Source organism: Mustela nigripes, chromosome 4, assembly GCF_022355385.1.
Source record: "Mustela nigripes isolate SB6536 chromosome 4, MUSNIG.SB6536, whole genome shotgun sequence".
Taxonomy (NCBI): domain Eukaryota; kingdom Metazoa; phylum Chordata; class Mammalia; order Carnivora; family Mustelidae; genus Mustela; species Mustela nigripes.
The window spans coordinates 176,178,620-176,200,036 of record NC_081560.1 but is presented as its reverse complement, the minus strand read 5'-3'; the positions used below and the strand labels follow the sequence as shown (position 1 = coordinate 176,200,036).

Sequence of the window (21,417 nt, the reverse complement as noted above, 5' to 3'; positions counted from 1 at the left end):
CCCCCGCGCGTGGGTAAAGTGTTTTAAGTGATGAGACTCCAAGATAGGTGAGAAAAAGCAGATCTTGCAAAAATGATGACAGGCTGACCTTGAAGGTCGACCCTGCAAGGGGTGGGGTGGGTGTGTACAATGCTGGTAAATGAAGCAAAACCCTCTCCTCATTTCCTGAAGATGGAGATTAAAAAAAAAAAAAAAAGAAAGAAAACAAAAACAAAAACCAACTCCTCAAGTATTTCTTTTCTTCTTTTTTTTTTTTTTTAACATTTTATTTATTTGTTTGACAGAGAGAGAGAGAGATCACAAATATTTAGAGAGGCAGGCAGAGAGAGGGGGAAGTAGGCTTCCCGCCAGAACAGAGAGCCTGATTTGGGGCTTGACCCAGGACCTTGAGATCATGACCTGAGCCCTAGGCAGAAGCTTAACCCACTGAGCCACCCAGGCATCCCTCCTCGAATATTTCTTATACTGGAGAAAGTTATGTACTTTCCGGGCTCCAAGGAGGCAGGAGCCGTGACAGCCTGTCCGAGGGTTAGCCTCTGAGTCTTTTGGGTGCTGATTTTCCATAAGAACTTCCACCTGTTTAAGCAGAATGACGAACTGAGCTCCACAGTGTGTAAGCCTATAGGCACGTTGGTCCTTGCTGTCCACATCCTTACTGTCCAGAAGGGAAAAGATTTTGGAGGCAAAAAGGGATTTTCAAGCGTATCCGACTGCAGAACAGGCATCACCCTAGAAAGTTCTACATGTAAAAGTCAGAATTGAGTCTTGTAAAGAAGGACTGTGGAGGTTTGCTTTTTAAGGAATCTTATAGATGTATAAAGTTGGGGTGCCTGGGTGGCTCAGTCGGTGATGCGTCCAACTCTTGGTTTCCGCTCAGGTCGTGATCTCAGGGTCGCGGGATGGACCCCAGCATCAGGCTCCGTGCTCCGTGCAGAGTCTGCTTGAGATTCTCTCCCTCACCCTCTGCCCTACTTCATGCTCACGTGCATGTATGTGCTCACGTGCTCGCTCGCTCTCTCTAAAAATAAATAGATCTTAAAAAAATGTATAAAGTAAAAAGACTTTTTATAAAGCAATAATTATACTTTTATTTATCTCGGTGGTTCATCAACTTGGCTATACCTTTGAGTCTCCTGGGAGAGAAGCTCCTGGAGCCCAGAGACCCCACCCAGAGCAGTTCCAGCAGGATCTCTCTCATCCAGCAGGACACAGGCATCAGAAATTTTTTTTTTTAAACTTCCCAGATGATTCCATTGCGCAGCCATTGTGAGGAATCGCTACTTCTCCATTTGTAGCCGTGCCCCTGAGTGGGCATTAAGTCTTAAGTGTGAGGAACGCAGGCGTACCCTCCTGAGTCAGCGGGAAGGTGCTTTCAGGAGCAGGACAGACCTGGGTTAAGGACATGGAACCTTGCTGTGTCTGCGGAAGCCCCTGGCCATGGAGATACGTGCACCCATGGAGACACTCGGGCTGCCCACCTCCACAGGACGGAATACCGCACAACAATCAAAAAGAAGAAATTGCTTATCTGTGCAACCACGTAGATAAATCTCACGTGCCTTATGTTAAGGAAGAGGACTCAGACCCCAAAGGCTAGGCAGGTTGCCAGAGGAGGAGAAGGAATGAAGTATTGGTAGACTATAGGCGAATGAGCCTTGAAATTGTTACACACTGTGAAGCCGTTCTACAGAAGGCCACATGTTCCTTGACTCCATCTATGTGAAATGTCTAGAATAGGCAAATGTGGAAGGGTACCCGTGTTATTGTACTCACTGCCACTGATTTGTACACTTCAAAGCCATTAAAATGGTTAAGTTTATGTTACGCGTCTGTTGCCACCATAAAAAAACAAAGAAGAAAAGCCACTCATTAGCATGCTGGGACTCAGCAGGTGCTTGGCGAAGGCTGGCTTGGCACGTGGCCTTTCTGAAGAAAGGGGACTTCAGCCTCATGTGTTCCTTCTTAGGCGGAATGAAGGGGTGTGTTTTCCAGAAGCTCTTTTTGAGAACTTGAGGATTCCTCAGTGACCAGGAAGAAGGGACTTGGGATTTTCTGTTCTTGGTTGCAGCTACAGGGTGCCGTTGCCAGTCACAGAAACTTCTCCCACGTTCTTCACTGTGGTCGGTCCCCAGCAGTTGCGTTTGCACAGATAATATGCCCAGTGGCTCCATCTTCAGAACTGTTGGGGCAGGGAGAGGGATGCATGTCTTTATACTTAAAGAAGAGGTCTGTTTTGTTTCATATTTGGAGGGAAGATCATGGTCAGTCACAGGTCTTTAACAAATGCAGCTGAATAAATAAAACTGTGCATAAAACAGCGGGGGAGCCATGAAGAGCAGCTTTTTCAGCATGTTGGGAAGACGCTTATGGTTGGGAACCTAGTGACCAAAAAGCAAGACTGCCTCAAGATGAGAAAAACCGGGGGAGGAGGTCACCAGGAGGCAGAGCTTGGCCATGGCCGAAGGCAATGAATCGAGCAGCTGAACCGCCCAGCGCTGCGTGGGCCTTGGAAGCCCCGAACAAGAATCTTATTGATGATTCGTCAGACCGTGAGCAGACAACTCTGAACTTTAACAGAGCCAGGATGGAAAGCCCGCACAAGGGCCTACAGTTTCCAGAATGAACAACACACTTATTTTTCCCTCCCTCTGCTGGAGGACGAGAGAGAGAGAGAGAGAGAGAGCAAAATGAGAAGGGGGGGTGGCGGGGTGTTAGGGAGTGGGGGAAGGGGAATGAGATGGGTGCCTTCCAGAGCCTCAATGAAATGGCCACATTCCTCTGAGCTCTGAGGGCTGAAAAATGTCACCAGGGTTGGCACAAACGAGGGCCCTGCTTTTGTTGATTGTTATTTTCGAGAGTCTGGAGCTTGGCCTGAAAGGGTATGACCACAGGAGAATCCCTGGCCTCTGCTGTGCTTAGCACCTCGTTGGAGCCCCCAACCTTTTTACAAAGGCTGCCCCTCAACCCGGAAGCGCTCCCACCCAGCCAGGAATACAGACCGGGCTCACTGGGAGACACCATGAACAGCTGGCGTGGACAGGGAGGAATGGCAGGAGGCAGAAGCTGATGGCTGCTGGTCATGGGCCTCTCTGGGTGCAGATCTAGAGAGGGACAGAGAGGACATCCCATGGTTTGTGGCTCTGGTTCCTGGTCCCGTGTTTCTTCAGCTCTGGGGCTTAGCCTTCCCCAGCACATCCATTTAAGAGGAAAAGTGGGGGTGTCTCTGCTTTCTTGGTGCTCCCCCCCACTCCCACCCGTCTGCCTGGCCCACTGGTTCCCCCAGAACTACAGGCCTGTGTCTGATGGCATTCTGCAGCTCTCTGTCACCCAGCACACCTTAAGTCCCTGCATCTCATGGAATTATCCCCAAGTCCCCTTGCCTCTGTATTGTACCCATCTAGAGTCCCCTGCTGTGCCTTTGCCAAGCATGGTGGAACAGGAGGCAGAGGTCATGGTCCAGATAAACCTCCCTGACTTCTTGGCGGTGGCTCCAGCCAAGGGATGACGGACGGCAAGTACTTGGGACTTGGAAGTACTTGGACTTGAGCCCCAGGGCCACTACTAACTGCAGATACAGGTCTCAAGGGCCCATTCCCATGCCATGCACTTGCAAGGGTGGTTGGAAGAATTGGGGGTGGGTGGGGTACGGCATCCCTCGTGGCCCCTGGATGCCATGATTAGTTCACACTCTTGTCATTCTCATTTGAGCTAGTGCTGGTCCCCTGCCCACCCTCGCCTGCCCTCCTTGTCCTCCCTACTGTTTGAAGAGTTATTTGATCTCTAGGCTGTTGGAAGAACCGTGTGCATGGCCCTCCTCCAGCATTGTCTAGAGGTCCTGCGGGATAAGGCACGGACTCCTTAGCAAAGCCGATCAAGCCCTTATGGTCTGCCTGCCTGATCTAACGTCCCAGTTCTGGCCTTGGAGCCCGCCTTCCCCCGCGTTCCCCCACACCCCTAGTGCCCCAACGCACAGAGAGACGTGTGGTTTCTCAAATATCCTGTGTGCCTCCAGCACTTGAGCTGTCAGAACATTTCCTTCCCTTTTCCTGAAAGGCCTCCACCTCCTCCCAGCAAACTCCTATTCATCCTCAGTGGTGAGCTTATAAATTCCTCTTGCCGATAGCCCGTTTGTCTTGTGACACCTTCCTGATCCTTGGACACATTCCTGAATCACTTCTCTGCTCACCCCAGTGTCCACTAGGCCCCTCTCCCCAGACGTGGAGCTCCCGGAAAGGCTGGGGGACCCCATCTGGGTCAACTGTGTCTCCCCAGAGACAGACAGGACACTCTTTACCCTTTGGCCCAGTGCATACTTGCTTGCTTGAAGATAAACGCAAGCTGTTTTCCAGGAATCGGGATGCTTTGGGGAATAGCGGAGGACGCGAGACTGAAGAGGCACTGAGTTTTCGTGCTTTTTTCTTTTTGGTGAGCGGAAGTAGCAGCAGTAACAGCCTGGAAAGGTTGAGAAGGTCAGGAAGAGCGCAGCTTGAGATCCCAACTGCTTTGCAAAGCTCATTCGCTTTTCCACATCCCCTGTAGCCGAGTTCAAGGCTCGATGTCATTTCCTTAGATTGAGTCTTTGTTTTCCCTGCTGCGACTTCTTTAAACTCCCTGCTTTTGAGCCTGTCGAGTTCCTGCAGCCAACAGGAAAGTCCTGAATAGCTGTTCAAAAAAACCTCAAAACCAAATGAAAACCACCCGAGAGGACTTACCCTTCGGCACCTCTTCCCAGAAGCCTTCCAGGCCTAAGACTCTTGTCTGATCTCCTACATTTTTTGGTATGAGTTTTTGGTGGGGTGCCTTGGTCTGTGAATCTCTTCCCTCGGGCTGGGCTTGTTCTGCCTCTGAGCTTGTGTAAGGCAAGACCCACACTGTCCTGGTCTCCATGTTAATGTTTTGGTTGGTTGAGGCCAAGGGCCCAGCTGAGGGCTGGGCACATCCTTGGGTCCCACTGTCTTGACTGGTGGGCTCTTGACTGGTGGGCTCTTGACTGGTGGGCTCTTGGAGCTCTCGCTGGTGCCCTCTCAAATCCCACTCCATCGAGAGTCTAATTGCTTCTAAGCAGACCAGGCAAAAGCCATTGGCCTCTTGGAAACTCACTCTTCCCAACGCAAAGAACAGGGCAAGAGACTCTGCTATTGGGCCCAGGGCCCTTCCCCAGGCAGAAACACCCAAACGTGCCTTCTGCTTGCCTTATCTTGGCTCTCACTTACCCTCTATCCTTCCCGGGCAGAGACAAAGGCCACCTTCCAACTCGCCTCCAGGCATGGAAGCCACGCCACTGTTGACTGCCGGCAGCCTCTGGGCTGCTGGCCACCTTGACCTTCACGTGGCTTTTGATAAGCCACAGGGGAATGGACACATCGACCTTGGTGGAGCTTGCTTCGATCTTAATCCTTTCAAACCAGGACCCTGAGAGGGAGAGTGGCGGTTTCTCTGCTGCTTCTCCAGCTTTGGCAAACTGGAGTTTCCTTTGTGGGGAGGGACCCCTGCCAAGAAGAGAGCGCTCTGATGGCGCCAGGCAGTACACACCCCTGTGGGTGAGCTGGCTGACCCCTGTATGTGATCGGATGGTCACATGAGCTGGCACTGCCCTCCTCTGAAACAAGCAAATCCTCACTCCCATCCCTTCCCCTGGCTCTCTCACGAGCAGTGGCAGTAGTCATTCCAGGGAGTTTGGTTTTGTAGGGATGGGGTTCAAAGGCTACTAGCCCACTGAGGTCCAAGGAGGTGTTTGAACAGAGGCTACTGGTTTGTGCCTTAGAACCAGGAGAGCCCGAGGGCTTCTTTTTCTAATATAGGGAGTGGCAGGGGTAATCTAGGGCTCTTGTTCAATTCTGGGGAGTTGGGCTTTTGGGGGATGTTAGAAGAATGATGGAAGCGTCCAATAGGGTGTTGTTAGTACCTCTGTCTTAAGAGTCGGACAGGAGATGTGCTGTCTGCCATGAGCCCTGTGGACCTTCTGGGCCATCAGACCCATGTCTTCAAAATGGGCATAACCATGCTTAGCTCTTCAACTTCTGAACTAGTAGGTGCCTGATATCATTCATTCATTCATTCATTCATCCCATACACATTCATCCAACGCAGTGTAGGTGCCAAAGGTGTGGGACAGATGTGGTCCCCTCATTGAGGTAAGATTTTGTCATTTGTGTTTATAACTTTGTGAAACAGTCAGGGCCTACGTGGTCTTTGCCACTTTCCAGGTGAGGAAATGAGTTTGGAGAGAGCGTGTGACAGCTCAGCGTTCCCACAGCAGGCGATACAGGATGAGTCAGGGTTTCACTGACTGCTGCCTTCGGGACCGGGGCCCTCAGGTGTGGGCTCTGGGCCTGCATCTAGACTGCCAGTTCTCAGTGTTGGCTGCACGCTGGAATCACCCCGGGAGGTTTAAGAACTACCGATTCCTGGGGCATCTGGGTGGCGCAGTCGTTGAAGCATCTGACTCTTAGTTTCTGCTCAGGTCCTGATCTCAGGGTCTTGAGATCAAGTCCCACATTGAGCTCCACACTCTATGTGGAGTCTGTTTGGGATTCTGTCTCTCTCTGCTCCTATTCTTCTCTCTCTCTCTCTCAAATAAATTAAAAAATAAAAGAAGAAGGAGAAAGAACTGCTGACTCCTGGGTTCTATTCCCAGAGATCCTGATATCATCAGTCTAGGGTGTGGCTTAGGTATCCGGATTTTCTAAAGCTCTCCGGGTGACCCAGTGCAGCCAGGGTTGGAAAGCACAGCACAGAACCTCGAGGTGCTGGCTGCCATTACTGAGAGCATGTTCTGGAGGGGCACTGGGCAGCAGAGCCAAGATGGCGACCCCATCTGCAAACGCAGCATCCTATAGACAGCAACAGCAACAACAGTGGTGAATGTGTCCGGTGCCCACACTGTTGTCCTCTGCGCTAGCATCTCTGCAGGGTGGCTTCAGGGAGAGACTGACGAGCACTTCTACAATGGTGGATCCAACTTGATACCTTGAATCCGTGGGACCAGAGCCCTTTGCCAGCTTGGGAATGATGCTAGACTCCGTTTCGGTGGAGGAGGCTTATTTACTGAAGAAACTCAGGAAGGTTTTGTTTTTCTGTTTGCCCAGCCGTGGCTTCTGATGAATCATCCCTCTTTCAACGGGGCAACATAATCACTGTTTCATCTTGGAGTGACTCTGTTTGTCTGTCCTTGGGGAAAGGATGAACAGTTGGGTCAACCACAGCAAAAAAAAAATTTTTTTTGATGGTTCCAGGTTTGATCTGTGTTCAAGTTCCCTAGTCCTGCGCTGTCCTGATTGGCTTTTTATCAAGGAAGCAATCCTGTTTGCAGACTGTCATGGCTTGACGGGCTTGGCTGGGCTGTCTTGGCCGCCGTCGCTCTAGCAAATGGGAGACCTGCAGCTTCAGCCGGCGTCATCCATCTCAAAACCAAGGGCCTGCTTTTCCTCCCCCAGACCCCAGCTCTGGGAATCCCACTTTTGGCTGGGCCTCCTAGATGCTTTCAGGGCTCCCCTCAAGTCCCTCCCACGCAGGACCACAGGGCCCATGGCGAGATGGTGCAGGATGTGGGGGTGTGTCTGACCTGGCCCTTCGAAGAGCAGGCAGCAACTATAAAGGGTTCTCTTTTCTGTCTCTAGCCCTGGAGCAGCTGTTGACAGAGCTGGACGACTTCCTCAAGATTCTCGACCAGGAGAACCTGAGCAGCACAGCTGTGGTGAAGAAGAGCAGCCTGGCCGAGCTCCTCCGGGTCTACACCAAGAGCAGCAGTAAGTGTGACCCGGGTGCCTCCGAGAGGTCCCCATGGAAACAGAAAGATAGTCATGCTCGGGCTGCCACAACAAAGCCCCACCGACTGGGTGGCTTAAACAATAGAAATTTGTTTTCTCAGAGTTCTGGAAGCCAGAAATCTGAGATCAAGGCTTTGGGCAGGGTGGATTCCTTCAGAGGCCTCCCTCTTTGGCTGTAAGTGGCTGCCTTCTGTCTGGGTCTTCAGACCACCTTACCCCTGGGTCTGCGTCCAAACCTCTTCTTCATACAAGAACTCTGATCCTGTTGGACTGGGGCCCACCCTGGTGGCCCCGTTTGACTTCAAGGACCCCTTCCCCTACCAGAATCACATTCTGAAGTATTCAGGGCGAGGACTTCGTAGATGAATTTGGGCAATGGGAGTAGGGAAAGCAGTTCAGCCCCTCGCGGTTGTCCAGGGGTGACGTGACCTGAAGGTGAGCCCAGGAAATCTCTGAACACTCAACACAGCTGCCCTGAGTGTGGTTTTAAACAAAATGTTTCCAAAGCACTTTTCTTCATTTGCTCAAAGTAGAGAAGGGCTAGGGAACTGTCCAGGTAAGAGCCAATGCTTAATTGAGCATTTCCTACATGCACACATTCCTACGTGCACACGTTGCTACATGCACACGTATTAACTTGTTTCATGTTCAAGGCCCCCTTCTGAGCTTGGTGCTGTTGCTACAGACGAGGGTGTTACAGATGAGGTCTGCAGAGTTGAAGTCACTTGCCAGTGTCCTGTGGCCCAGAGGAAAACAGAGTTTTAAAGCTATAGATCACAGAACCCTAAGTACCTGGTTTTTTTTTTTTCTTATCTTTTTCATTGAGGTGGACTTTATATACACCCAAGTACATAGATCTTAAGTATCCAGTTCAGTGTGTTCTGAAAATTGTGTACATCTGTGTTCCTACCGTCCCAAACAAGACAGAACATTTTTATCATTCCGGAAAGTTCTTTCTTGCCCCTTCCCAGCAAATTCCTCCCCACCCCCACCCTCGCCCCAAGGGAACCATTGTTTTGATTTCTCCCACCATACCTGTGTTGTGTTCACGGGTTTGGGCTATTGCGACTGAAAAGACTGCTCTGAACATTCTCGTGCAAGTCTTCTTGCGGGTGTGTTGTTTCATTTCCAGGACACTCAGATTTTCTTTCTTTCTTTCTTTTTTTTTTTTAAAAAGCCTTCTTGTGAAGTCCTGACAGTTTAGTTGAGTCTATTTTTACGTCGGATGTTTGAGAATGGGAAGTGATATTTCGGGACAGCGAGGGACCAGAAGAGGGCATGTGATCCACGTGCCCGGTGGCAGGAGCCGCCGAGACACACGCTCGAGGAGGGAAGCAGACCCTCTGCATCCAGATTCCCCGCACGTCCAACCCAGATCCACCAGGCTATGTTTTGGGGTTGCTTTTCCTTTCCTTTGTTCCCTGTGGACCTAGTTTTTACTCTCTGAGTGAGAGAGAAGTCCTAACACTGAGGCGTATTGCCATCTGCCTGGTGGCCTTCCCTTGTGCTGGAACAAGCTGGCTCCCTTAGCCTTCTGTGAGAGGCGATTTCCTGGAGCCCAGTTTGGAGCCTTTGCTGCTCCCCAGGCCATCCTGGGGTTCCCAGGCTCCTCCCGGCTCCATGGCAAGCCTTGCTGGCCTGCGCCAGTGCTGGTCAGCAAGCAGCACATCAAAGGTGGGAAGGTGAGGTGAGAAATGAACATTACAAAGAGGGTGAGTTAGAGATGAGTCACCCCGAGGCAGGATCTATCAAGGCAGCTCTGTAAGAAGCACACTCCTGTCCCACCGACAGGTCAGGTCGGATGTGCTCTGACTTGAGATGTTTTAATGATAGACAGCAACTCCACTGGGAATTGGAAGACCCACGGGTTGGGCTCTGAGCCCGGGTTCCTGGTTCTGATCACTCTCTCAGGGCCCCCTGGGTGGGCTCCCCCTCTTTGGGGGCATGTGCTATATAGCTTCCTGTAGGATGACCTTTGTTTCACCCCAGATCTTTGCACCTTCTGCACTGATAAAGTCAACCCTCCCCCCACCCTCGTCTCCGCAGCTTGCTGGAGGCGCCCCGACGTGAATGGCCCACAGTGCACCACTCAGACCACCGGAAGTGTGTGCACAGCCTTACTGAGACCTGCGGCTGCCACTCCTGTTCCTGGTGTCCATTCCGGTCCTCTTTGCTCTGTCTTAGCTCGCAGAGTGGTCAGAGCAGCAGCAAACAGCTTTTGTGCACCTACTCTGCCCCAGCATGGGGCTTAGTGTATGAAATGACATGGGTGGTGCCACCTCGTTCCTACCCCAAGTCTATGAGAGAGTCTTCTCTGCTGGAGAGTCTCCTCTTCTAGGCACATGGCTGCGAGTGGCTCGGGGCCGGGCAGGCAGCCCTAACCGCTGTCTTCCCCGCCTTGCCCCATATTCCAGACTCATCTGCACCACTGAAATCGTGCTGCACGGGACAGAATCCCGAGTCCCTGAAATCAAAGCATCTGTCCTCCTCCCCAGCCTCCGAGGCCCTTCTTGCTGTGTACGTTCCAGAGAATTAGCTCAGCTTGATGGGACTTGTAGGTGGAGGCAGGCTGATCATTTTGAGATAGTCTGTGGTCTACACTGGCTGAGCTGTTGTTTACTCCCACACCTTTTGGGCAGAGTATGAGACCGAGAGAGAGAGAGAGACACACTATATGTGTTTACCCTTTCCAAATTTGGGTTTTCTGATCTTTTATTGTATGGGTGTAACAAGAAGTTTCTGCTCTCTGTGCCTTTCATCTGCATGGTGAGGTCAAGGCAGGGTTTGAGTTTTGTTTACAGGAGATTACTCTTTGTTCCTGTTTTCACCTGAGAGGGCTGTGGATCTCCCAGTGCCCTGCTCAGAGAGTCTGGGAAAGTGTCGGGAGAGCCCTTCAGATGGGAAGTCTGCTGATGTCCTGTCTATCCAACTGTAGCAAAGAGGGTCCCTGTCCTTCCTTCCTGCCCCTCCCGTTCTCTGGGAAAGACCACCCCCTTCACACAAGGGTCATTCCCCAGGAGTCATGTGCTTACTCAGGGCACACTGAGCTCTCCTTTCCAACCCCACCTGTGCTGTTGTCATTCCCTACCTGCTTGTGTTGACTGTCCGGAGAGGATCTGTTTCCCCCACCCATGTTAGGTCACAAAGGTAGAAACAGTGTCTTCTATTTCATTCTGTGCCGTCTGCCCAGCACCTCGCATAGGGCCGGGTGCTCAGTGCACTTCTGAAAATGAATGAGAGAATGATAGAAAATTCTCCAACCGAGGCTACCACCTGCCAGACACAGGACAGCTCAGTCATGCCCCGTTATAGGGCCAAGTTCACTGGGCATTTCCCAGGATCGCAGATGGTCCTGGGAGGCTCTTACTTACCAACCTGGATGGTCCTGAATTAGCTACCCTGAGAATCAAAACCTGATCAACCACGTGGCCTGCAGCAGAGCAGCCAAGGGCAGGAGACAGCCTCGAGAAGGGGCCGGTGCTATGCGTTTTCTCTGTAATTTACAAGCTGCCATCTTGGGGAGAAAACACCTGCCCGGAATCTATCAGTTAAAACAATGACAATAGTATCTTGCCTTTTTTTTTCTTTTTACAAGAGTGTGGGTTTAGTCAACAGTAAGAAAAAAAATGAACATGAGATTAACATTGCGCTATTTACATGCCTTCAGTTCCTATTTTGAGCTTTATCGGTATCATCTGAATATTTTTATGTAGTCGTGGTTTGCCTCTGTATTCTGCTTTACGTTATTTTTACATTTAGAATTGCTGCCTGTGCACATTTCCATGTGCTGACAGTTCCCATATTTTTCTTTTTTGGCTATTCTGAAACCTGATTCTTTAAGTGTTGGATATCTCTAATTGTGGACCTAGAGCTTCTTTGATATTTTTCGCAGTTGGGTAGTGTCCACGGGTGGATGAACCGTGACATTCAGCTAGTCTCTGGTTAGTGGCATTAGGTTTTATAATTTATTATTTTTTTTTATTAAAGATTCTATTTATTTATTTGACAGACAGAGATCACAAGTAGGCGGAGAGGCAGGCAGAGAGAGAAGGGAGGGAGGCAGGCTCCCTGCGGGGCAGAGAGCCTGATGCAGGGCTCGATCCCAGGACCCTGAGATTATGACCTGAGCTGAAGGCAGAGGCCCAACCCACCGAGCCACCCAGGCGCCCTTAGGTTTTGTAATTTAAAAGAAACCTCATACAGGGACACCTGGATAGCTCAGTTGATTGCGCATCTGCCTTCAGCTCAGGTCATGATCCCAGGGGCCTGCTCAGCAGGGAGCCTGCTTCTCCCTCTCCCTCTACCCTACCCCCTCACTTGTGCTCTCTCTCCCTCCTTCTCGCAAATAAATAAAATCTTAAAAAAAGCAAAACTCCTACAACATTACAATAAACATCCTCAAATAAAACTTTGTTTACATGCTAGAGTTTATCTTTAGGATAAATTTCTGGCAGTGGAAATACTGGGTTAAAGGTGATGAGCACTTGGAAAAAAAAAAGAATACGAACACTTAAATTATCCTCCCAAATCTCTTCCAAAATGTCTGTGCCAACTGACACACCCTCTAGTAATCCATTTGTTGTTAAAGGTGACTGCTGTTGTTCATGCTGATGTGTGATTTTTTTTTTCCCCAACTTTTCCCATTATCGAGCCTTTGAGCCATTCCCCATGGTTTCGACTGTCATTTTTAATCTTTTTTAGTTATAGGATTAACTTTTTTAAGTTCCTTAATATTTGTGTTTCGTTCTCTTGGAAACTTAAGAGTTCGGTAAAAACAGGCAGTGTGCATCACCCTTGTTTTCCGTGCTAGGCAGACAGGGCCGGTGAGTTTGCTCTTCGGTTCTGAATTACACAATTAATGCCTGAGCTTGCTGCCCCCAACTCCTGCAGAGCCCTTTTCTGTGTGCTCTCCTCTGGGGAGGGTCCTGACCCGACCACTCTGGCTCTCACTGAGTGGAAGGCTACCAGTTGTGGCTAGCTAGCTACATTTAGACCTCATAGTTCCCTCGCATGAACTCCAGCTGGCTGGGGTGGTGTTGCTGACGGGTCCTGGCAGGGCCTGGTGCTGGGGTGGTGGTCCTGCAGACCGATGGCAGAAGACACCTCTGGCTGGGTGCTCCCCATGTTCTTCTGGGTTTCCAAGGCTCTGGTGGCGTGAGTCTGACCCTGAGCTGCTTCCTTCACCTGGGGATTGACTCGGGTCCTTTTACTTCGGGACATGGTCTCCAGTGGAGACACAAGTTTCTAGGAAATGCAAATTAAGGGGCAACTAAGGAAATGCAGGAGGATTTCTAAGAGGAGAAGCATTTGGATGAGCTGTCTTCTGAAGAAAGGGTCTTTGGGGGCATAAACTGAGCAGTGTTAGGAGACCATCATATCTCTGCCCAGGCAGGCACTGGAAAGGTAGCCCACACAGAAATGATTTTAGGCACTAGGGTGGCTCAGCTTGTTAAGCATCTGCCTTTGCCTCAGGTCAGGATCCTAGGGTCCTTGGATGAAGCCCAATCGTGTGCTCCCTGCTCAGCAGGGAGTCTGCTGCTCCCTCTCCCTCCCCGCTGCTTGTGCTCTCGCTCTCTAATGAATAAATAAAATCGCCAGAAATATTTTACGATTTAAATGAAATGCTAGAAAACCCAGAGAAATCTGTTTGGCGGGATATGGGGTAGACCTTTGAGGGGCGGGTGCCCTTCCGCTCTCATTCCTGAAGCTGCCCTTCTGCTCCTGTCTTTGCCCTCTCCCTCCCCCACCACCCCCACCCTCAAGCCAGAAAATTCAGTCAGCAGCTTGGCCTTTCTGTTTTTGGAAATTTGTCAACTCTTTAATGGACTCTTTCAATCAAGTCAAAATGTTGTATGCTTTTACTGGAACCCAGGCTAATGACCGTCTCTCGGGGGACACTGTTTCTCTCTAGAGCCATTTCCCATTGTGGAATCCTATGAAACCTTTATCTTCCATCCTCCCTCTGCAGGTTCTGATGAGGAGTACATTTATATGAACAAAGTGACCGTCAACAAGCAGCAGAATGCGGAGTCCCAAGGCAAAGGTAGAGGCTGGCACTGCTAATCTCGGCCGGCTTCCGGGAGGGGGAGGCATAAGCTTTGGTCCCATTCCCCGCCCCGCTTCCTCCCAGCCAGCACCAGACAGCCCAGTGGAGTTATTTCTGGCACTCACATTTTGGCTGATGGTATTTCGGGTTGATGTATTTTGGGACATTCCATCAAGCCACCGCCTTGCCTCTTAAAGGTCTCATGTCCCCTTTGTGGATAAAGCCCTAAAGTCTCAGCGTTTCCCAGCATCATCCCAGGAAGTCACGGTCAGGTGTTCTAGGAAAGCAGCCGTTGTATGGTGCTGATTCCATGCTCCAGCTTTATATCTTTTGATAGAAGTCTGGATTGTATGGGCGTGGGGGTGGGGGTGGGGTAACAGGACCGAAACGCTGATGCCTGCACCTGCCTTAATTAAAAGTTTTGCTCAAGGTGCTCTCTCGGCAGAACATTGTATCTTACATTGGAAGGACATACTGTGTCTTCCATGACATCTCCCTCTTCTGCTCTGTCTGGCTCTCCTTTTCTCTGAAGACCTTCAGGAGGTCTGGCAGGACCTCAGGGAGGCCCAGCATCTGCAGAGCTGCCGTGCTGCTGAGGAGAGGGGATTAGAAGCCCCATCTCCCAACTCCCCAGCCTGTGACCGAAATGCAGAGGCTTAGCAAGAGGTGGGAACGCAACACTGTGGGGCCCTCGGTCCTGTCCAATGCTTGGCTTCAGCTGCCAGCCACACAAGCCCAGAGGTCAAATCTGTCTGAGTCTGTCTGTCCTGGGGCTGACTGGGCTGCTGGCTGAAACCATCAGGCAGGTGCGCCGAGGGCTGGTGGCCAGTCTTCCCATGTGGCTTTGGCACCTTCTGTTCCACAGCCAAGCCTGGGGCTCAGCAGAAATGACTGACAGGCCAGCTGCCACTGTGCCCAGGGTCGTTTCCCTTCTGGGATGGAAAGAGCCGTAATCACAGGGTTGGGACTGGGAACAGCTTCCCTGCTGCCTAAAGCTCTGTGGCTGGGCCATTTTTGGCATAGGGCAAGTGGAAGAGACGGTGCAGAGCCTGCCGGAAACCCCAAACCAGTTCCTTCTGAGGAATCTGCCCCGGCTGAGGCACTATTCTTGGCCAAAATACCACATTGGCCCCTGGGACCGCCCACCTGGGTAATTAACACCTGCTCAAATAGATCTCATGGTCCACGTGACCAGACATCCCCGGATCATGGGAGGGATAATGCTGGGAGACTGGGCACCCCTCACCGAAGCCTTCTCTTCGCTGCCCACAGCAACCGAGGAGCAGAACCCACTGGCCAACGGGGAGCCTGGCCAGCACTCTCTGGCACCACAGAAGAGTCTTCCAGACCTCCCGCCACCCAAGATCGTAAGTGTTCACCGGAGACCCCTGATGTCCTGACTGGGGCCTCTGTGAAATATCAGTTGTTTTCACAGGCGTCAGTCCCCGACGTGGCTGGCATTTTCTGAGCACCTACTGTGTGCGCCTTCTGTGTGCACACATACTGTGTGCAGAACATGGGGCAAGACGCTGGGAGAGACAGAACTGAAGAATGCCCGCCTGCAGGTGACGTCATTGCCCAGGACCGCAGTACTCAGGACACTAAGGCTTATGGGAGTGGGAGATGCAGGGAGCTCGTTGGCTTCATCAAATGCCGCCATGTGTTTGAGGCTCTACCGGGCTCCCTCCAGCACCATGCGAGGGGTGCCATGTTGACCCGTGGTCCTCAGTTCAGGCCGCAGCGAACTTCTAGGAATGTAAATCATATCGCTTTGCACTTCCTGCTTCAGACCTGCCAAAGGCTTTCATTAAACTTAGGGGGGAAAAAAATCCGTGTTCCTTAACCCAGCCCCACAGCCTACACGGTCTACACAGCCTGGCGCCCAGCTGCATCTCCAGCCTCAGTGCACCTGCTCCTCACTGGGCTCCTGTCCCTGGATGGGACCACATATCGGTGTTGCCTCAGGGTCTTGGTCCTTTGTGGACCCCGACTCTTCAGTGGCTGGCCACCTCCTCACCTCGCAGGCTTTCACAGACAGGCTTTCCTTGCCCTGATACATGAGACGTCACACCTCCGTCCCCCGCTACTGTCTGCCCCATGGCCAGTGACCCCTCCATGGCACTCACCACCGTCAAGACTATTTGCCTCCCCGACCAGACGTGAGCTGCCCAGGTTGGGGAGAGTGTCTCTCGTTTACTGCTTCCTGGCCTGTGTCTGCACACAGTAGGCCGTGTGCATGTATTTGTTCATGGACGGAGGGGTGGATGGAGTGAATTATGGAACGCTACAGACCTGGGTTCAGATCTCAGTGCTGCCAGGTACGAGCTCTTTGAACTTGAGCAAGTCATTTAAGGTCTCTGGCCCTTCGTTTCCCGGTCTTTGAAAGAATGTGAATCTCTGTCTCCTAAGAAGTCTTGCTCGACAAGCTAAGGCCGTGCATAGCATACTAAGTCAGCATTCAGGGAGGCGGGCAGCTGAGTTTATATTTAATAGGCGAGGAAACCAAGAATCGGCAAGTTTATAGTGGCTGAATATTGTACACACAGATAACGACAGAACCAGAATTTGCACCCAAGTTCTTTCCTGTCTAGGACCTGGTCAGGGAGGTTTCCTGAGAGGTACGGGGCGAGAAGTGGGAAGGATTTCTATAGGTAGCAGGTCCTTGGGTCAGGAAGTGGGAAGGATTTCTTTCTATGGGCAGCAGGGTCCTGGGTTCAGCGCCAGCAGGAAGCTGTGCAAATCTGTGAGCACTGAGCTCCTACCATGCCACCCAGGGACAGATCTGTGGGCTCGGGTTCCTGCCGAGGCCGACCCCAGCCTGGCCCCCTCCATCCACGCCTCCCCGGAGGTGGCCGGGCTCCTCAGGCTGCTCTCACAGCTGGCAGGCTGTTCTGGAATGCCTGGGACAGCATCCCACTGCGCGAAGCCCTCCCTCTGGGAGACCGCTCACAGAGACTCTTCATCTCAGGCTGGGTGAGACTTGATGGCCTGAGCCTGAGGTCCTGGTGTCCCCAGGATGCTGACAAAGCAGGTGACGGCCACACCAGAGTAGCTAGTCACCCCGATGCACACAAACATGGTCCTCCCCACCATGTGTCTAGAGGTGCAGACTTCTGTCACTGTTTCTATATGAAGAAACAGGCCCAGTTAAAAGAACCAGCCAGGGGCCTGCCTCTGGGATGTAGCAGGGCCCAGGTCTGAGTGCAGGTTCTCGGTTTCCAGGCCCTTCTGCGGCCCGGCTGCTGGAAGCCCTTCTTGCAGCAGAGGGAAGGCGTCCGTTCTGTTCTCCCAGCCGCAGGCTCCCCTCACTTTCAGCTCCAGGACCGAGGAGAGGGGGTGCGGCCCCTCCAGACCAGACCCTTACTTAGCCCCTGCACAAACCAATGGGCGATGCTCTGGTTTACCTGGTGTGTTTCAGGCATTGCCAGGTGGGTCAGGGAGGGGAGGCAGCTGCTCTGAGCTGGAACTTTCAGGAACTCAGCATCGGATTCTGATCAGGGCTGTTAGCTCCTGGGTAGCAGAAGGGCCAATGGGGCCTACCGTAACCCACCTGGGGCAGCCGCTTCTGGGCCAACACCTGCGCCAGGAGGCACCCACCAGGCCAGGGTCATGGGCACCAAGTCCTGGGGGGGGGGGGCACTGGCTTGCTCTGGAAATTGCTTTGCGGGCGTGGTGGGGGTGGTGGTGGCAGGGGAGGAGGCCCGGGACCAGGTGCTAGTGAGAATCAGGCCACCCTGATCCCGGCGGCTGCTGGGAACCTGACTCCGGAGTTGCTGGCTCTTACGCAGGTCCCAAGGGCCCTGTGATAGGAGCCCCGGGAACTCTGAACAAGACCAGAGCAGGTGGCCTCCCCTAGAATAGGCTTCTTGTGTTGGCCGTGACTGCGGGGCCTTTCGGGGCCCAGAGAGGCTCGTATCAGCCCTTGAGAGAAACCCTAGAGTTGGGAGAACTGTCACCACCCAAAAATAACACCGCCCCCGGGGGCCCTTCAGGCGTGAGGCGGTTTTGCTCCCGTGGACGCAGTCCCGGCCCCAGGGAGGGTTCCACCAGGCAGGCTGACGTTACCCTCGTCCTTGTGGGGTTTCCCTGCAGAGAAGGACAGGGGCTACTGACCTGACTGCTGCCCTTCCTGGGTCCCTCCTTGTCCTGTTTGGGGTGCCCACACCCGACAGTAGGGGACTCCCACGGGCCAAGTGAGCAAGGTGCGGAGTAAGCAAGTTCTTAGCCTCGCGCACACACGCCCGACCTCCCTCAGGCCTCCTCTGGTCAAGTCTGGCAACCTTCGCTCTTCAGCCCCAGACCTCAGAGGAGCGCGTCAGGGTGGAGTGGGAAACAGCTGTGTCTTCTGGCTCCAGGGGAGGAGAATGAGAGAATCCGAGCAGGAGGGAGGGAGAGAGTGAGCAAGCGTGGCTTGAGGTTGGAGCGACCTTGTAACCTCTCTTCCCGAGACAAGAAAACCCGTGCCCCTTCCCACCCTGACCGCAGAGCTTCGGGGTGCCGTGAAGCTTGTGCACCTGAGGCCTGGCTCCAGGCTTGCTGATGGCTGAAACAGAAGCCAGATTTCTGCCTGGGGTCCTCCAAGCCGGTGCCTGGGCCAGGAGTGTGGCCTCTGGGGCAGGCTTAGGAGGCCCTGATTCCCTCTCTGGTGGCTTGGGTCCCCTTCCGTCCCCTCCCGGGTCAGTGGGGTAGCAGACAATGGGAGAGGCGACCAGGGGTCTGGAGCGACCTCGTGGGCGTGAGCGGTGACTCAGGCAGCTGTGTGCACGGCCAGGTGCTGCGGTCACTGTAGGAGAAGCAGATGTTTGCTGGCGCTGCTTCTGCCCCTGGCTAGCCTAGCCCTCCCCTCCCCAGCTCCCTTGCGGCCTGAACATGCATTGGCGCTGGGCTAAGTGAGCTGCTCTAGGGGGGAGGCAGCCAACTCCACAAGAGGATGTTGCTGTGGTCGGTCTAGGGAGCTAGGGCTGGCTGGATCTGCTGTCCCTGTCCCTGGAACATTCCACAGGGCAGGTTGGGGCAGGTCGCTGGTAACCGCAGAGACCCCTCAGGTCATCCGGGTCACCTCTCTCTTTGAGCTCTTGTGTCTAATCTCAATCAGAATCTGCAAACTGTAGCCCCCTGGCCAAATCCACAGTCACTGCTTTTGTAAATAAAGTTTTATTGGTACAGAGCCATACTTCTCAGTTGTGTATTATCTATGGATGCTTTTGCTCTGCATTCGCAGAGTTGAATAGCTGAGATCAGAGACCCCAAATGGCCTGCAGATCCCTTAAGTATGTGTTATTGGCCCTTTGCAGTTAAAGTTTGCAGACCTCTGGCAAATCGTGCTGAGCAGGGCAGCTTTCTTCCCAGCCCCTTCCCGTGGGTTCTCAGAGCCTTCTTTCCGGTTGTGAAGTCACATCTCTTCCACCTCTTCATTTACTGTCTCCAACCTGGATCCTCACAATGATGATGATAATTAAAGTACTGCTCCTTTAGTCTTAACCCCGAGAAATTAGCATCTCTCACTCCTTTGACTTCAGAGAACAGGCCATTACACCTGTGTAATTATGTGACTCTCTCCTGAATTTGGGGGGAATTATTTGATCCTTTTTTTTTTAAACTTTTAAGAATTTATGTATTTATTTGACACAGAGAGAGAGATCACAAGCAGGCAGAGAGGCAGGCAGAAAGACCGGGAAGCAGGCTCCCTGCTGAACAGAGAGCCCGATGTGAGGCTCGATCCCAGGACCCTGGGATCATGACCCGAACCGAAGGCAGAGGCTTTAACCCACTGAGCCACCCAGGCGCCTCTTTGTTTGATCCTTTAACTTGACTCAAGCCCTTAGGTTTTGTCCCAGCGACCTTGAGGATGGGGCCTGTCTTCTTCAATGAGGCTGAGCTTGGGCTTCAGCTTGGGCGACACCAAACTTCTCCTCCGTCCCCTTAGGTGACAGCTGGTCTTCCTTTACTAAACATGTATGTAGGCAACCTTTCTCCCTTCACTGATACTTTCATATTTTTTAGGTTAATAAAAATTCATATGTATTGAATAATAGTGCTGGGCGGAATTTAATCCTTACAGTGACCCCATGGGGCAGGTATTTCTCTCCCCATTATGCGGTGGAGGAACTGAGGCTCAGAGAAGTCAAGTAAGTTGCCTGGGGTCACACAGCTTGGCAGGATTCAAACCCTAGCCCTGGAGATCGGATTCAGACTACGGCCCTATTCTGCCTCTACATTTATAGGTGTCTTTATAGCATCAAGCTTAGGAGACTCTCAGAAAACACTCCCTCATGCTCTAACCCCCAGATAGGACAAGGGGACCCCTTGAGAAGGGTCCCGTGAGGAACTCCTGAGGAAAGGTTCATTCCCCCATTGTCCTTTTTTTTTCTTTTTAAAGATTTTGTTTATATATGTGAGAGAATAAGAGGGAGAGAGAGAGCATGAGATGGAGAAGCTCAGAGGGAGAAGCAGACTCCCTGCTGGTCAGAGAGCCCGATGTGGGACTCGATCCTGGGGCTCCAGGATCATGACCTGAGCTGAGAGCCATTGCTTAGCCACCTGAGCCACCCAGGCTAAACCCCATTGTCCTGTTTTGATAGCAGAAATCCGGGCTGGACCTGGAGCTTGGGTGCTCAGCGCTTCTCTCTGGAGGTGATCCACCTCCTCACCAAGACAAGGGTCCCTGCACCACCTGCTGGGGCTGGGGCTTCTTGGAGGCCGGAGCTGGAGGCCGGGCCAGCTTAGGACACGTGAGCTCCAGGACCCATCCTCAAGGACCTTGCTGCTTCCCAGGGAAGGGTCGGGGAGAGGAGGTTTCCCCCTCGAACCCCGGGAAGCCGGCTCTCGGCAGACCACAGCTGGGTCTCGGCAGGCCTTTCTCAGACGTGGTCAAGGGAGTGGCTGAGATGAGCAGACCCGGCTCACCGGGCTTGCGGGAGCAAAGCACCAAGGTCATGCCTGGGCAGCTCCTGATGGCGCCCCCTGTGTGCAGTGTGCACGGCCTGGCCCAGGACGCCGCCCCGGGCTGCAACTCATCTGCTCAGGAAAAGAGCGCAGGACTCTGCTCCTTCCTGCCTATGGGGCATTGCGTCTCTGGGGGCCGAGAGCCGCTTGGAGCCTGCCTTGGGGTCTTGTGTCCGCTCTCTTGATGTGAGGCCGGATGAACTGAGGAAGCTCCTGTGTTGGGCCCAGATTGTGGCCTGGCCTTGCCGACTCTCTGCAGGTAAATCTGTCCCCACCTGCCGGACGGTGATCCAGTGACCTGGCTCCTGCGGCCCCCTCCCCCGCCCCAGGTCTTGGATGGCTCCCAGATGTTGACGACAGCCTCCTTGTGCTTGATCCGGGCCAGGGGCTGTGAAACCCTGTCATGTTTTGTCTCAGGGAACCCATCAAGACAACCCTGGTTTTATTCTTGTCTTACAGGGAGAGAAAGAGAGAGAGAGAGAGGGCGTCATATCCTCACAGTTAAATATTTGGAATCTTTTTTTTTTTTTTAAAGATTTTATTTATTTATTTGACAGACAGAGATCACAAGCAGGCAGAGAGGCAGGCAGAGAGAGAGGAGGAAGCAGGCTCCCCGCTGAGCAGAGAGCCCCACATCGGGCTCTCTGCTCAGCGGGG

General features: G+C 52.6%; 1 protein-coding gene across 6 annotated transcripts in view; it reads left to right on the top strand.

The window, feature by feature from the left end:
* Positions 1 to 21,417, top strand: part of AFAP1L2 (actin filament associated protein 1 like 2) — a 96,476-nt gene that overhangs the window by 50,043 nt on the left and 25,016 nt on the right. For all 6 annotated transcript variants that reach the window (XM_059398653.1, XM_059398652.1, XM_059398651.1 and 3 more), the window contains exons 2-4: positions 7,620 to 7,748; positions 13,738 to 13,812; positions 15,088 to 15,182. In XM_059398653.1, the coding sequence (XP_059254636.1) occupies positions 7,620 to 7,748; positions 13,738 to 13,812; positions 15,088 to 15,182 (299 nt within the window). The remainder of the gene's footprint in view (positions 1 to 7,619; positions 7,749 to 13,737; positions 13,813 to 15,087; positions 15,183 to 21,417) is intronic.